This window comes from Salvelinus sp. IW2-2015, unplaced genomic scaffold (genome assembly GCF_002910315.2).
Source record: "Salvelinus sp. IW2-2015 unplaced genomic scaffold, ASM291031v2 Un_scaffold2683, whole genome shotgun sequence".
In the NCBI taxonomy this organism is placed as follows: Eukaryota; Metazoa; Chordata; class Actinopteri; order Salmoniformes; family Salmonidae; genus Salvelinus; species Salvelinus sp. IW2-2015.
In genome coordinates, this window is record NW_019943989.1 from 33,835 (window position 1) to 50,108 (window position 16,274).

Consider the following 16,274-nt stretch of genomic DNA (forward strand, 5'->3'; position numbering starts at 1 on the left):
TGAAGGGCAGGAGATGTTCTGTCGTAAAGAGCCCGGGGTTTAACGTCACGCTTCTATTCTGAGTGGGGAGAGCTGCATAGTCACCTGATGCCTTGCATCTATGGAAGAGAAGCGTGAATATATATATTTTTTTTATACAAACAACTATGAACTTCTAATTGGAAAAAATATTACGAGAATAAAATGTTTTGTAGTTCTGCCAAAGAAAATGGATAATATAAATCTTGTTGATAAAGCATTAAAGTCTCTTTGTTGTTCTGATTTAAGGGCTAAACTGATCCTAGATCAGAACTCCTGAGACACYTTTTATGAATAAACAAGTCAAGGCAGTATTTCCCAAACTGTCTTGMGGTCACCATTTCATTTTTTTGCCCTAGCAGGCACGACACAGRTGATTCAAATATTCAAGCTTGATGATGACTGTGTAGTGCCTGCTAGAGCAACAACAACAAAAATTAACGTGGTCACCAGGACCCTAACAAAAAGGTATTTAAAATGTTTAGGGACCCACAAGTCCCCGCAGGTAGCAGTGGAGCAGGACGCACCCGTTAGAAGAGGGTGATGGGCTCCTCCCATTCACCACAAGACCTGTATTACTACTAGATAAAAATACTTTTTTTGTGATTTCCCAAATAACTTCAGAACCAAGTTGACTACCAATGTCTTTACAATTGTGTACATTTTGACCGCTCCCGTAGGTAAAGGTTTAGCTAAAATGCATTAAAAAAAAAATATACTTTTTACGTTAATGTCCCTTCTAGCCATGACCCTGTTTTCTGGAGGATGGTAAGTCAACCACCTAGCTCATGTTTTATACATATCAAATTGATTAGCTAGAGAGCTAACATTAATGTATAACGGAGTTCTCTCTTTTAAAACGTCCATCAGCAGTTGCGACATCCCCGCCCGTTTCTGTAAAAAGATYAGAAATGTAACCACTCAAAATCATAGCTATGGATGCAAGTAATGACCAACCTCAATATCAAAATATTGGCTTCTGATGAGGTGGGACAATTTAACTAAGTTCATGAAGCATGTATAAGTTATAGTCAAGGATCAATGATTTATAAGTCCAATGCCTAGCAACCGAAAGGTTGTTCGAATCTCGTCACGGACAACTTTAGCATTTTTGCAACTACATAGCATGGTAGCTAACCCGTACTCTATCACCTAGCGTAGCTAACGTTATCCACAACAAATAKATTTGAATTCGTAGCATATACTAAATGGAGGTAGATATGTTTACATCTAACCCGGAGTAGAGGGTGATTTAGTTCACATTATCTATGTGCAGCAGAGAGCGTTAAGTCATACTGATGTAGGATCTTAATTTGATCACCCAGTTGCGGGAAAATGTCAAACCTGTGGCGTATTTTAGGTTTAAAAAAAATAAACACTTCTGAAGTTAGTAAAATTCCACACCCCTACACAAAATGTCTGCTAAATGACGTAGTATACCGCTCAGATTTAAATGGTTTCTATCCGACAGCCCTAGCTACCTCACTGGAAAATCAAACCAATCTGGTACAGAGTATAGTAGGGGTAGGTTTATTTGGATTCATAATTCAAGTTGTCATTCACTAMGTGAAATGAGCTACTCTAGTATAAATACATTGAAGTTAAAGCCCCCCCCCCAAAAAAAAATATGGATGTAAAACAAACACGCCAACCTGATTTTACAGGGTGGGAAAACTGGTAAATACAGAAAATACTTATATAACAACATTCTTTTTATAGAGTAATCCCACAATCTGTAAGTACTTGGAGGAAAATAAAACATCACTGCTCCAGCAACATCCGTGTCAGGTTGTAATATAATTGGAGTGAAACATTCAAGGTGGGGGGAACATAATGGAGTTGGTTGTTTAGATGGGAGGGGGGAACTAAATTAACATAATGGAGTTGGTTGTTTAGATGGGAGGGGGGAACTAAATTTAAATTCTGGAATTGGTTTTTCTTTGAGCTCATAACAGGTTCAGATATTCCTCGTAAGGAACTTTTCTTGGGATTTCTATAGCTTCACGCAGCATCTACTGACAAGAGGGGGGGGAAAAAACACCTGTTAAAGCAAGGATGTATGACAAGGGCTATAAAAGTAGAATGAGACGACCAGAAAGCATGGCAAACCTAAAACAATATCAAATAGTTTAAGACAACCATACTAATGGCCCTCGTCTGTGCAACACGTTTTCCATCCGATGATCAAGACTACTCTACCCATTTAGGTGAGTTCAAGTTTTAAATGTGTCTGGGCAAGAAAACTATTTTACTATGTAATTATGATAAACCCCCCCCCCCCATTGCATACCTTAAATACATTTTAAAAGCTTGGCATCTAATTCAAATCAACATTTCCTAAATTAAGTGTTAGATTCAGAGCAGCCTGCTTACTATTAACTGACAATGCACATTTGTTCAGTCAAAAGTAGGGATTATTAAATAAAAATGTTAAAAGCATGAAATAATGGAAACGAACGATTCTGAGGTCGGTCATTCTTCCTCTCAAAAAGCATTGTGTTGAACGAGAGGACAGCTGCGACTGAAACCGACAATATTCATTTAAGAAGAAAAAAAAGGGAGAAATGTTTTTGTATAGTAATGGCGCACGGCGTTGAGTCAATCCAGCCTCTTGAAAACGGCAGCCATCTTGAATGGTCGGTCTTCGCAGCAGGTCCCACTTCAGCTTCTCCTGCGGCCACTAAAACCAGTTTTATCTCCGACATGCAGATCTTCCCCTCTAAGAGCTCACCAACACATAGATCATCCTGTAAGAAAAATAAATAAATTGTTTAGGGGGAAACTCGTCATTGAAATTAACTGTAACATTCATTAAGACACTTCAGTTAAACAGAGGACATGAGCCCAAAACAAAACTCAGCCTTTAAGGCAGATCAGTTAATACTACATACCCGTAGAGACAGAAGGAGAGGAGGTAGAGAGAACATACCCGTAGAGACAGTAGAAGAAGGAGAGGAGGTAAAGAACATACCCGTAGAGACAGTAGAAGAAGGAGAGGAGGTAAAGAACATACCCGTAGAGATAGTAGAAGAAGGAGAGGAGGTAAAGAACATACCCGTAGAGATAGTAGAAGAAGGAGAGGAGGTAAAGAACATACCCGTAGAGATAGTAGAAGAAGGAGAGGAGGTAGAAAGCCAGTTTGCACCAGCCCTCCTTTTGACAGTAGGCCAAGACGTCAGCGTTCATGATCGTAGTTGGATCATAGAGGCCTGGACCACTCATCACCGGCCTGCTCGTATACCTGCAGAGAAACATGACGCATGGAAGTCAACAAATGATTAACCAGGAAACGTGTTGGTTCATAGCAGCGGGACTATTTAAAAAAAGGGTCCACAGGGTTTGAATCTGTTAAAAGTAAAGAGTATGTGCTTGCAGAGAAACACATTTAGGCCTATTTATAGAAACGCGTTAAACAGATAGGCCTATTTATAGAAACGCGTTAAACAGATAGGCTTACTTATAGAAACATGACACATTTAGCTGGTGTCAGCATGGTTAAGTCCATTACATTGGTTTCCGTAGAAACAACACCGCAGAATTTCAAGTGGCGCATATCCAAGAGAAATTAAATCTGTCATCCAGGCTGAGATTCATTAAATGGTTTTAACAAATCATGAACCATAAAAATTGCCATTGGAAGGTGAATGTCGCAGCAGAAATGTYTATATATATAATGGTTAGAATGTTTTCAAAGAAAGTGTGTTACTGTTTTCACTGGGGGGGGCAAAACAAAAAAATTGCATGTGTACATTGCTTAAAGTGACACATCAAACCCCTTGAACGTACCTCCAGACGTGGTAGGCCAGCAGTGGCATGTTGAGGCCGAGGGTGAGCCACTCTGCAGCACACAGGAACATCACGCAGAAGAACACGTGGATGAGATACTCCGGGAGTACCAGCTGGGAGGTGCATGTAAACAACAACATTAGTAAACAACACAGTATCCTTACACTGAGGCAGTCATAGCAACAAGAAAATACACTGACAAGTACTCACTGCTATGCCAGAAAACAGATACAGTAGAAATTAGAGACAGAGACTGKAAATGTGTGCAAGTCTTGCATGTTGCGTTGGCCATAGAATGATTGTTGCCTTTGTACAACAAATGTTCAAGTACAGAGGACACCATGAGCATGAATTAAATAGATATTTGGACTAACAGAACAATTTAGGCCTAAACTGTTAAGACATGCGTTTTAAGCCCTTGATACCGTTTGAGACAGTAGCTTCTGCAGCCAGAGCAGCAGCTGTGCGTCCTATTCCCTAAATAGTGCACTACATTTGACCAGGACCCGTAGGGCTCTGATGTAAAGTAGTGCACTACTTTTGACCAGGGCCCTGATGTAAAGAAGTGCACTCTGTAAGGAACATTCCGTCTGATTCCATCTTTCCGCACAGGTCAGGGACAGAGCTACTGTGACGTCATCTGGTGTAGGCTCAGGCATAAAAAAAAGACATGCATCCAAATGAAGAGGTGGGGTGACGACCCACCAAAGCCCACAGATGGAGAGGGGCGGTGTTTCCAGCACTGCTACATTGAAACGTGATAGTAGATGTCATGTTACACTAGATGTATGTCTACGTCTCAAATGGAACCCTATTTCTTATGAGCCCTGGCCAATAGCAGTGCAGCAGCGTTTCTGCTGAAGTCATTTACCTGTGGCATAGTCAGCCACGCCCCCCCCCCCAAAAAAAATATATATATGTAACATGAAAAATATATTGTTCTGCCGATGCGCACTTTGAAAATGCTGGAACATTCCARATGTACTTTTCCTCTGCAAACAAAACAAGTAATGAATAGAACAATCTGACAAGCACATAGTAGAATAGTTTATCTAGTCGGCTTGTTGTTCTGTGTTCTATGTGGGATAAATATCCCACAGAATCTAATATAGGCTGCAAAAATAAACTACATTTATTTAGTAGGCTACTCAAACCTTTGCCAGCTGCACATGTTTTACCATTTATATGGCCTGTGTATGTCTAATGAACMAAAGCCTGCATAAAGGAGGCCGCACAGCGGTCTAAGGCAGTGCATCTCAGAGCTAGAGGCGTCACTACAGACACCGTGGTTCSAATCCAGGCTGTATCACAACCGGCCATGATTGGGATAGGGCAGCGCACAATTGGCCCCAGCGTCGTCCGMGTTTGGCCYGTGTAGGCCGTCATTGTAAATAAAGAATTTGTTCTTAACTGACTTGCCTGGTTAAATAATAAATAATTTAATAGGCTTATTAACAATTATTGAAAACAAATCGGCCTACATGCTTGCACTTTGTGCAGGCTGCGTAACCCATCTACCGCGTTGTTGTCCTCGCGCAGCACCCGTTTCCACGGTGACGACGTAACTTATTCCCTTATCAGAAAGGTTTTTATTTCTCCGGTTAGGCCTACGTTAGTCTAGTTTATGCTAAAATGGCTATCCAAGGAAAGTAAAATTGGCAACGTGTCGTATTCTAACATGGAGAGAGAGAGAGAACATAAACCCTGCGCGTCGACAATGTAGAATATTTTCGCAGCACACAAGGGACAATTCCCTACTACACACTATGCTGCTAGCCTTGTCTGCCTCGTCGCTCACAGAAATGGAATTCGCAACAAGCTCCTGTGTTGTTAAAAAGTGTATTTTTTTKATTTMTATTTATTTAAAATGTTTCCGACCCGTAATATAATTGTTGTGACCCACGAGCCAACACCCACACGTCGAAAGTGTTTTCATTCCACCCGCCAGCTGATTTGGTTTCCAGCTCACCTGCTTCGCTACTAACGATCAAACCAACAGACAGGCGACGCCATATTTCAGCACGTTTATAGCAGTTGGGCTACAGGTGATAATGCTTATTGCTAATAGCATACCTGATCACTTATTTAAATAAAAGGTTAACTAGCCAAGTCAATAATAATAATAATATGGACCATGCATAGGCTAAATAGATGGTCCAATATGTTATTGGGCTCATTTTTGGAGGTGGAAATTATATTTTAGATGGCATCAGTATTATTTTATTTTCATTTATTTTAAGAGTAGAATGTCCTCTAAAGTCACCAGAACTGAGCTACTCAGTCCTCCTACATGAACATGATCCAAGGGGGACTCTGGACACCCCCCAAAACAGGGGGATCCACGACCCCCGCAACACATTTTTCCAGCGGAAACACTATAGTGCACTATATAGTGAATAGGGAGCTATTTGGGACACATTCTACATAAAATGTCCATAGCAGAGAACTGAACATTGACCGAAACCATTTAGGGCAACATTGGCAAACCCGAGGTTAAACCGTAAATGTAAAAAAAAAAAACTACAAGTGTGCTAACGTCCATCTTGAACAGAAATACAAAAGTACGAGTGCTTCTCATATCCCACCATATTACCTATATATTAGTGCCCTACATTTGACCAGGGCCCATATGCCACCATACTACTACAGTGGGGAGAACAAGTAAGTTTTGATACACTGCCGATTTTGCAGGTTTTTCCTACTTACAAAGCAAATTAGAGGTCTGTAATTTTTTATCATAGGTACACTTCAACTGTGAGAGACGGCAATCTAAAAACAAAAATCCAGAAAATCACATTGTATGATTTTTAATAGTAATTAATTTGCAATTTTATTGCATGACATAAGTGTATTATGATCACTACCAACCAGTAAGAATTCCCGGCTCTCACAGACCTGTTAGTTTTCTTTAAGAAGCCCTCCTGTTCTCCATTCTATTACCTGTATTAACTGCACCTGTTTGAAACTCGTACCTGTATAAAAGACACCTGGTCCACACACAATTCAAACAGATTCCAACCTCTCCACAATGGCTCGTAAAACCATAAGCTGTGTAAGTACATCATGGTGAAAAGAGTTGCTAACCTGCACAGGCTGGATGGCACAGGACGAATACGGCAAGGCAGGCTTGGTTAAACGAAACAACTGTTGCGCAAATTATGAGGAAATGCGCAAATTCAAAGATGGTGACGGCTAACCACCCTCGTGGCTGACGGGCTACAGTGCCAAGATATTCGACGCTCGCTTGGGCATCAATATCCGATGGGAAGCGAAGAGGAGTGGACAGCCAGAACTAGCGCGCAGGAGCCTGGCTCATCCCATAGACCTACAGAATGAGAGTCGTGGTCGGACCACATGCTTTGCTACAAAAAAACCATTATAACACACTACGCCGTCCATGGATTAAATCCTAAATGCAGCGCACGCAAAAGTGCACCCCTGTCTTAAAGCCTAGTGCACCCATGGTCCCAGCCTGCTCTGAATTAAGCCAATGTCACCGACTGGATTGATCCAGAGGAGTGAATGTGAGAGTCATTTGTGTTCGTCTGAAATGAGCACAAAAAAGAAGAGCTTTCTTAGCTGTCTACACTCCACTCCCGCCGTTTGGAGGAAATAGAATATGTCGGATAGCTTGAGCTACAACCCCAAGAAAAAGTCACCCAGATCCAGTGCGGTAACGAATCCAATGATGTGGAATCATTCTTTGGGATTTGCTTCTGAAGTGGGACCAGAGGACCGACTGCACGTAATTGAGGGGAGTACTGATGGGCCAGTATCGTCGAGATCATTGGCCAACCAACCCCTTTCCCTCATAAAGACGCATTGAAGTGGTCGTGGCTGGCTTCCAAGCATGACAACGACCACGAAGCACACAGCCATGGCAACTAAGCAGTGCTCCCTAAGAAGCATCTAAGCGTCCTGGAGTGGCCTAGCCAGTCTCCAGACCTGAACCAAAGGAAAATTCTTTGACGGACTTGAAAGTCCGGGTATGACAGCGACAGCCCCAAACCTGAAGGATCTGGAGAAGATCTGTAGGAGGATGGGCCAAAATCCTGCTGCAGGCTTGTTGCAAACCTAGTCAAGAACTACAGGAAACGTATAGATCTCTGTTAATTGCAAACAAAGTTTCTGTACCAAATATTAAGAGTTGCTTTTCTATGTATCAAATACTTATGTCATGCAAAAAATGGCAAATTTAATTACTGTCAAAAATTGCATACAATGTGATTTTCGGATTTTTGTTTAATTTCCGTCTCTCATAGTTGAAGTGTACCTATGATAAAAATACAGACCTCTACATGCTTGTGTAAGAGGAAAACCTGCAAAATCGGCAGTTATCCAAATACTTTTCTCCCCACTGAATATATTAGTGCCCTACATTTGACCCAGGCCCAATATGCCATCATACATACCTATATATTAGTGCCCTACATTTGACCAGGGCCCATATGCCACCATACTACCTATATATATAGTGCCTACATTTGACCAGGGCCCATATCCACCATACTACCTATATATTAGTGCCCTACATTTGACCAGGGCCCATATGCCACCATACTACCTATATATTAGTGCCCTACATTTGACCAGGGCCCATATGCCACCATACTACCTATATATTAGTGCCCTACATTGACCAGGGCCCATATGCCACCATACTAACCTATATATTAGTGCCCTACATTTGACCAGGGCCCATATGCCACCATACTACCTATATTTAGTGCCCTACATTTGACCAGGGCCCATATGCCACCTACTACCTATATATTAGTGCCCTACTTTGACCAGGCCCATATACCACCATACTACCTATATATTAGTGCCCTACTTTTGACCAGGGCCCATATGCCACCATCTACCTATATCATTTTCAGTGCCCTACATTTGACCAGGCCCATATACCACCATACTACCTATATATTAGTGCCCTACATTTGACCAGGGCCCATATGCCACCATACTACCTATATATTAGTGCCCTACATTTGACCAGGGCCCATACTACCTATATATTAATGCCCTAGGTAGTACCCTATATAGTGAACCAGTTGCCATTTGGGAGGTGTACTACGCCTAGATGAATCATTTGGTTTTATGTAAGGTAACTCCTCCTAATGTCTTTACTATCCAATCAGTGACCTCCTAATGTATTTACTATCCAATCAGTGWACTCCTAATGTATTTACTATCCAATCAGTGACCTCCTAATGTCTTGACTATCCAACCAGTGACCTCCTAATGTCTTTARTATCCAATCAGTGTCTTTACTATCCAATCAGTGACCTAATGTATTGACTATCCAATCAGTGACCTCATGTCTTTACTATCCAATCAGTGARCTCCTCATGTCTTCACTATCCAATCAGTGACCTCCTAATGTCTTGACTATCCAATCAGTGACCTAATGTATTGACTATCCAATCAGTGACCTCCTCATGTCTTTACTATCCAATCAGTGACCTCCTCATGTCTTCACTATCCAATCAGTGACCTCCTCATGTCTTCACTATCCAATCAGTGATCTCAAAACAAAAAAAAAGTCTGAGCTTGAGGGTGTTAAGATTCTCCGTTCCCGAACCCCAGATGTGAATATAAAAAGGTTGAGCCAAAAATCACATCTACTGTCGTGTTCGCAAACTACCCTTAAAAACACAAGTCTAGAAAGCAATTTGAGAAAAAAATACTCAACATTTTGAAGCATTCCATTATTTTGTTACTGATTCTTCCCCAGCTGCTCTTTTGTATTGGCTGCCTTAAGTCATAGAAAAGGCAGTAGGGTTGTCGTACGACACTACAGCTGAATAGTCCAGGCGAGGGTAACACAAAGCACGGATTAACCCGTCCTGAGAACCACAGTTAATGTGTTGTTTAATCCCATACACTCCTGGTTTAAAGAGCCTCCTGTCTGTCCTCACAAAATCCCACAATCAACTGTAGGACATCTGTCAGTGTGACTAGAATACTTTAAATATTATAGGCACCCTAAATGTAGGCTAACCCCTACTTCAAAAACATTGACTTAATAAAATAATCTCCTTGGGAAAAGACYGTATTATATAATAGTAAATCCTGGTTATAACGGGTCATTTTATAGTAGGGATATTACAAGGGTACTCTTATTTATTTTTTTGGTAACCTTTATTTAAACTAGGCAAGTCCGTCAAGAATACATTTTTTATTTACAATAACGGCCCACCGGGGAACACTAACTTGTTCAGGGGCAGAACGACATATTTTTTTACCTTGTCAGCTCGGGGATTCGATCTAGCATCCTTTCGGTTCCTGGCCCAACGCTCTAYCKACTAGGCTACGTGCCGCCTCTTATCAAAACACTACATGCAAACAGAAGTTGGCTGTCATGCTCTGAGCATTTGCAAGTCTTTTCATTTAACCTCTGTATGTGTAGCACTACGGTCATCAATAACAACATTGGTACCTACGTCCATGTGTCTCTGCACGTCCCAATGAACCCTCTTCCTGTGTAATATAACAAAACCTCCTACTGACCAAGACCGCCCCAAATGGGACCCTATTCCCTATATAGTGCACTACTTTAGACCAGAGCTCTATGGCACCCTATTCCCTATATAGTGTACTACTTTAGACCAGAGCTCTATGGCACCCTATTCCCTATATAGTGCACTACTTTAGACCAGAGCTCATAGGGATCCAACCTTAATGTTTAGAATAAAAGTGTCCCCAAATACATTTCAGCCCAGCTTGAAAAGCTTTCTCTTAAAATGTTTAATCTTCACCCACTTTCATTACACTGATGTTTAAAAAAATAAAATAAAATGTTATGAAAAAAGCCCTTACATCAGCTGATGTCTCAAAGTGCTGTACAGAAACCAGCCTAAAACCCCAAACAGCAAGCAATGCAGGTGTAGAAATGCACAGTGCTAGAAAAACTCCCTAGAAAGGCCAAAACCTAGGAAAAAAACCTAGAGAGGAACCAGGCTATGAGGGGTGAGCAGTCCTCTTCTGCTGTCCGGGTGGAGTTATAAACAGAACATGGCCAAATGAAAACAATGAAGTCAAGAGCCCTTTACATACATGGAAGTCTGGTAAAACGGGTTGAAACTCCCGTCTACCCTGCAAAAGCCATACTGTACTTCCAATCGTTAAATATCTCATGGAGATATACACTGGTGACACAGAAGGCACACACACACACACACAGGAAGCAATGCAACGTAGTGACATTGAGACCTGTTGTACACATGACTTTTCCCCCCACATTTACTTAACTTCCTCATTGGACTCAACTCGAGATGTTAGGCTGACTGAGTCGAGGTCTAACGGTCTTAGACAAGACATCCTATAGACTGCATAGAGCCTGGTCATTTCTAATACAAATGAGCACAGAAGGTTCAGGCTTGAATCAATACCCCTCGTAAATATTCCAACACCTCTTGAGATTTGTTGACTGAAAAAAGACGTTTGCAAAACACTCCCCCTGTGCAGAATGACAGACTGGAGACCGAAACGCATTTTATATCGGAGATCGGTACAAACGTTAAATTTTTTACCTTTTCAACTGTCTTTATGCCATAAAAATGGTACATAAAAAAATGCAGATTTCAAAAAACAAAGTTAAGAGTTGACAACTGACAAGTCCACTATAATTAATAACAGTTAGGTTATAATCCGGCCTGACCCCAGTGCCGTAACCTCATCCGGCCCGACCGCAACCTCATCCGGCCGACCGCAACCTCATCCGGCCGACCGCAACCTCATCCGGCCTGACCCCAGCCGTAACCTCATCCGCCTAGACCGTCAACCTCACCGCGACGCACCTCAATTGGCCCGACCGACCTCATCCGGCCCGACCGCAACCTCATCCGGCCTGACCGCCAGCCGTAACCTCATCCGCCCGACCGCCATCCGCCGACCGTACAACCTCATCCGCCTGACCCCAGCCGAACCTCATCCGCCTGACCGCCAGCCGTAACCTCATCCGACCTGACCGCCACCGCAACCTATCCGACCTGACGCCCAGCCGCAACCGTCATCCGACCTGACCGCCAGGGCCGTAACCTCATCCCGCCCGACCGTAACCTCATCCTGACCGTAACCTCATCGCCCCGCTCCCGACCGTTAACCTCATCCCGCCCGCCGTACCTCATCCGCCGACCGTAACCTCATCCCGCCCGACCGAACCTCATCCGGCCCACCCAACCTCATCCGGCGCCGATGACCACCGCAACCTCATCCGGCCGACCGCGAACCCTCATCCGCCCGACCGCAACCTCATCCGGCCCGACCGCAACCTCATCCGCCCGACCGCAACCCACTCGGCCCACCGCACCCTCATCCGCCTGACTGTAACCTCATCCGGCCTGACTGCACATATTATAGAAAGCAGATCAGTATGCAGTCAAAGAAGTCAGGAGAAAGATGTTCCCTGCAACCATCAAGTCTCTACTTACCGGATTTAACGTGTTACATTGGTCTATCGGATTCTTGTAATCAGTCTTCAGTTCATCAAATGCAATGATCTGGAGAGAAAGAGAGAACACGTGTTAAGTAAATGACTTCCCCATTCTTGTATGACAAAGACGACTGGATCATTAAACAAAAACAAAAGGCTGCAGATTGCAAATGTCCTGGCCAATGGCCATAATGTTTCCCCTCACTGCTTAACAGCTGTTGTCTTTCATAGAGAATACATATCCTCCTGTTTATTTTGTCAATGCCCTCCGGTACAACTTGCCGACAACAATGGCTGGTACAACAAACCTAACATGCTGACCACACCACTTGCGTTGCGTGCGCGAGCGTTGCAAAATAAATATAAACACACTTTATTCAATTATTGCGCACACACACTGCTCACGCGCGCCAACGACCGTCTGCGCTGCCCAAGCGCTAAAATAGAAGTCAGTTCTATTTGTGACGTTGAGCGAGGTGCAAGTCCTGCCTCTCCCATCTCCTCATTGGTTTATAGCAGCATATACCCACGTGCCATCTCCTCATTGGTTTATAGAAGCAGATACCCATGTGGGTGATTGAAAGACGGTTTGGTCGGTCGACATGGTAACTATGAGATGCCAATCGCCATATAAAGTCCAAAGAAGAAAAAGCCTGGAAGGAGGAGAGATGAATAGAAACGATTCGGTTGACGGTTTTGTGTGTGGTTTAATTGTAGGAGTATGTAACAACTCAACGTTTATATCCCAGGACAAATTAGCTAGCAACCGCAAGCTAGCTAAATAGGACAAATTAGCTAGCAACTGCAAGCTAGCTAGCTTAAATTGCCATAAATGTTTAATGCTTTTCGACCTGTCCCCAAATTAATATAATTGGTTCAGAGTTTGTTTTGATATTTTCCTGATAACATTTGGTGTGGAGGGACTAAATCAATTTGCGCACGCGTGTGGACAGTTTGGGTACAGTGTTAGGGCCAGCAACATCGTGTTTCATGAGCTGAAATGAAATATCCCAGAAATGTTCCATACGCACAAAAAGCGTATTTCTATCAAACGTTGTGCACAAATTAGTCTACATCCCTGTTAGTGAGCATTTCTCCTTTACCAAGATAATCCATCCACCGGACAGGTGTGGCATATCAAGAAGCTGATTAAACGGCATGATCATTACACAGGTGCACCTTGTGCTTGGGACAATAAAAAGGCCACTAAAATGTGCAGTTTTGTCACATCAACGACACAGATGTCTCAAGTTGAGGGAGCGTGCAACTGGCATGCTGACTGCAGGAATGTCCACCAGAATTTCTCTACCATAAGCCACCTCCATCGTTTTAGAGAACTTGGCAGTATGTCCAATCTTCATCAAAACAGCAGACCACGTGTAACCACGCCAACCCAGGACCTCCACATCCGGGTTCGTCTGACAAGCCATCCGGACGGACAGCTGATGAAACTGAGGAGTATTTCTGTCTAATAAAGCCCTTTTGTGGGGGAAAACGAATTCCGATTGGCTGGGCGTATGTCTGCGATTAGGGCCTAATGATGGATTTATTTCAATAGAGATTTCCTTATATGAACTGTAACTCATTAAAATCGTTAATTGTTGCGTTTATATTTTTGTTCAGTATAGTTAGCTACCTAGCTAGTATAAACTGATAGCGTTACCATTTAGCTAGCTCTGGTAACGTTAACGGATGTCGATCTAATTTGCTAGCTGGCTGACGTTTATATTAGGAGTTTAACAAAATGTTAGTTTAGAAAGGTAGGCCAGATATATTTGATAGCGAATGAAAACAAATGATTCGGTCTTTTCGGTCAAACAGCACGGATGGGTGCCATTCATTCTTGGTTAGTTTAACGGATGACAAACCTCTAAACAACTGGTTCATTGCAAAACGTTGGTTATCTATATTGCCTAGCTAGATCATTATAGTTCCAAGTCATACTGTTTGATTATGATACCAATATAGCTACTTACATGCCAAATAGCGAAGAAAATGAGAGCGGCCGTAAGCAATAACGCAAGCATGTAACAAAAGGCCGCGAATGTGAACGCCATTTTTGTGTTGCTTGTTGGCTGATATCTAGCCACAGAGATCTGTCACCCGTTGCCTTCTAGAGTGAAGCAAGAAACTACAGAACGCAGACAGGGAAAAGGGATGCTGCGTTCAAAACACCTGGGAACTCGGGCATCTCTGACTTCAGTGCTTCCAAGACAACTGGGTAGTCGGGAAGAAACGAGCTCCAACGGGGGGGGTAATATTTCTTGAACTGTCATCCAACTCGGAATTCCAAGTTTATAAATTCGGGCATCTTTCTAGAGCTCCGACCTGATGATCACAGACTTCATGATTTTACTTCGTTTTTTTCTTCAAATTCGCAGTTCTTCTTCGATGAGGTTTAACGGCGGTTTGGCATCCAATAAATGTTGCATTACCGCCACCTACTAGACTGGAGTACAACTCCCTTGTACTTAACTTTAAAAAAATAAACTACCATCTAACACAGGCGTGGACAATTCCAGTCGTCGAAGGCCTGATTGGTGTCACAGTCTAACACAACACTCACACTTTTTTAAATAATAATAAATAAAATAATACAAAATAACACCACCCTACTCAAATCAAATTTATTTATATAGCCCTTCGTACATCAGCTGATATCTCAAAGTGCTGTACAGAAACCCAGCCTAAAACCCCAAACAGCAAGCAATGCAGGTGTAGAAGCACCTGCACTATTTAAATGTATTTAGTCCTACTTCAGGCTAACAACCTGAAAGGATGGGACACCACCACTTAACACACCCTGTAACTCTACTGATGTCAAGTCTCACACACCCAAATACTATCTTTATCGAAACTACCACACGCTATTCCATTTCAAAACAAGCGCGCTCTTCCAACCACCATAAACCGTCTCACTTACCGAGCGCCAAGTAACAAACTCAGCCCAAGTTCCCAGTGTTGCCTGAAAGCCCCAACTAAGGGCTTCTTGAGACGGCCCAAACTCTGACGTCACCCCCATTGAAGTTGAAATTTAAAATGGGTTAAGGGTAGGGGTTATGCAGGTTCAAAACCAACTGAGAACTCTGGAAAAAACAACTGGAAAAAATCGATTTGAAACAGTCATCCAACTCGGAATTAGAACTCAGGAAATCAGCCCTCTATTTTTCAGAGTTTCATTGTTTTGAGTGCAGCAATAAGACAAAATTATGTGTTTCAAGACAACTGGAACGGAGGTCAAATCAGACGTCAGTGATCTTCAGTCGAAAAATCAGGCCTCATATTTTCAGAGTTTCCAGTTGTTTGAGTGCAGCATAAGACAAAGATTATTAGTGTTTTCAAGACAACTGGAACGAGGTCAAAATGCTGACGTCAGTGATCTTCAGTCGAAAATCAGAGTCTACAAAGAGCCGAGTTCCCGAGTTACGAATTCCGAGTTGGATGACCATTGAGACCAGTTTTCCAAGTCAGAACAGTTTTCCCAAGTTCTTATGCTGCATCTCAAAACAACTGGATCTCGAAAAATTCTCAGGCTAAAGTCTTCAAAAACAACACACTTTGTCCGATATTCTCGTTGTGTTTCCCTTGTGTTCTCACCCGAGAGAATACCTTTTCTTATGTGAGTTTTCCCGGATATCCAGACACCTATTGATAGCTGGCGTTGATCAGTTATGTGTTATGAGACTGATGTTTTCTTGACACAGATGATTGTTTCTACAGGTTAAATACGGAGTTATAATTCATACCAGGTTGTATATTAAACGGGCGGTTAGTATAATTAACGTGGCCAGGTTAGTCATAACTAACGTGGCAGGTTAGTATAATTAATGCAGAGGTTAGCTATAATTAACGTGCCAGGTGAATTAGTGTGGCAGGTTAGGGGACTGAGGTTGAAGGTTAGAAAAGGCTTAAGCTCAGCTACAATGCTACAGTGTCAACAACTGTCGTCCCCAATCAGCGAAAGAAACGGCCCACGACCAATGGGGAGCATTAATGGGTATAACTGTCTTCAAGAACCACGCCTATGTCCAGA

General features: G+C 42.6%; 1 protein-coding gene across 1 annotated transcript; it reads right to left on the minus strand.

The window, feature by feature from the left end:
* Positions 1–1,532: 1,532 nt before the first annotated feature.
* LOC112074559 (protein cornichon homolog 1) lies at positions 1,533–14,376 on the minus strand. The gene is made up of 5 exons (XM_024141717.2): positions 14,218–14,376; positions 12,240–12,308; positions 3,805–3,917; positions 3,116–3,259; positions 1,533–2,765 (listed from the first exon to the last, which is right to left on the minus strand). Exons 1-5 carry the CDS (start codon positions 14,296–14,298, stop codon positions 2,738–2,740), a joined length of 435 nt encoding a protein of 144 aa, XP_023997485.1. The 5' UTR covers positions 14,299–14,376; the 3' UTR covers positions 1,533–2,737.
* Between the last annotated feature and the right edge of the window lie 1,898 nt (positions 14,377–16,274).

Coding starts and splice junctions, on each gene's coding strand:
- LOC112074559 (XM_024141717.2), bottom strand. CDS start 14,298: ATGGCGTTCACATTCGCGGCCTTTTGTTACATGCTTGCGTTATTGCTT. Junction 3,260..3,804: donor CTGGCCTACCACGTCTGGAG/GTACGTTCAAGG, acceptor GTTTCTCTGCAG/GTATACGAGCAGGCCGGTGA. Junction 2,766..3,115: donor TTCTTCTACTATCTCTACGG/GTATGTTCTTTA, acceptor TTTTTCTTACAG/GATGATCTATGTGTTGGTGA.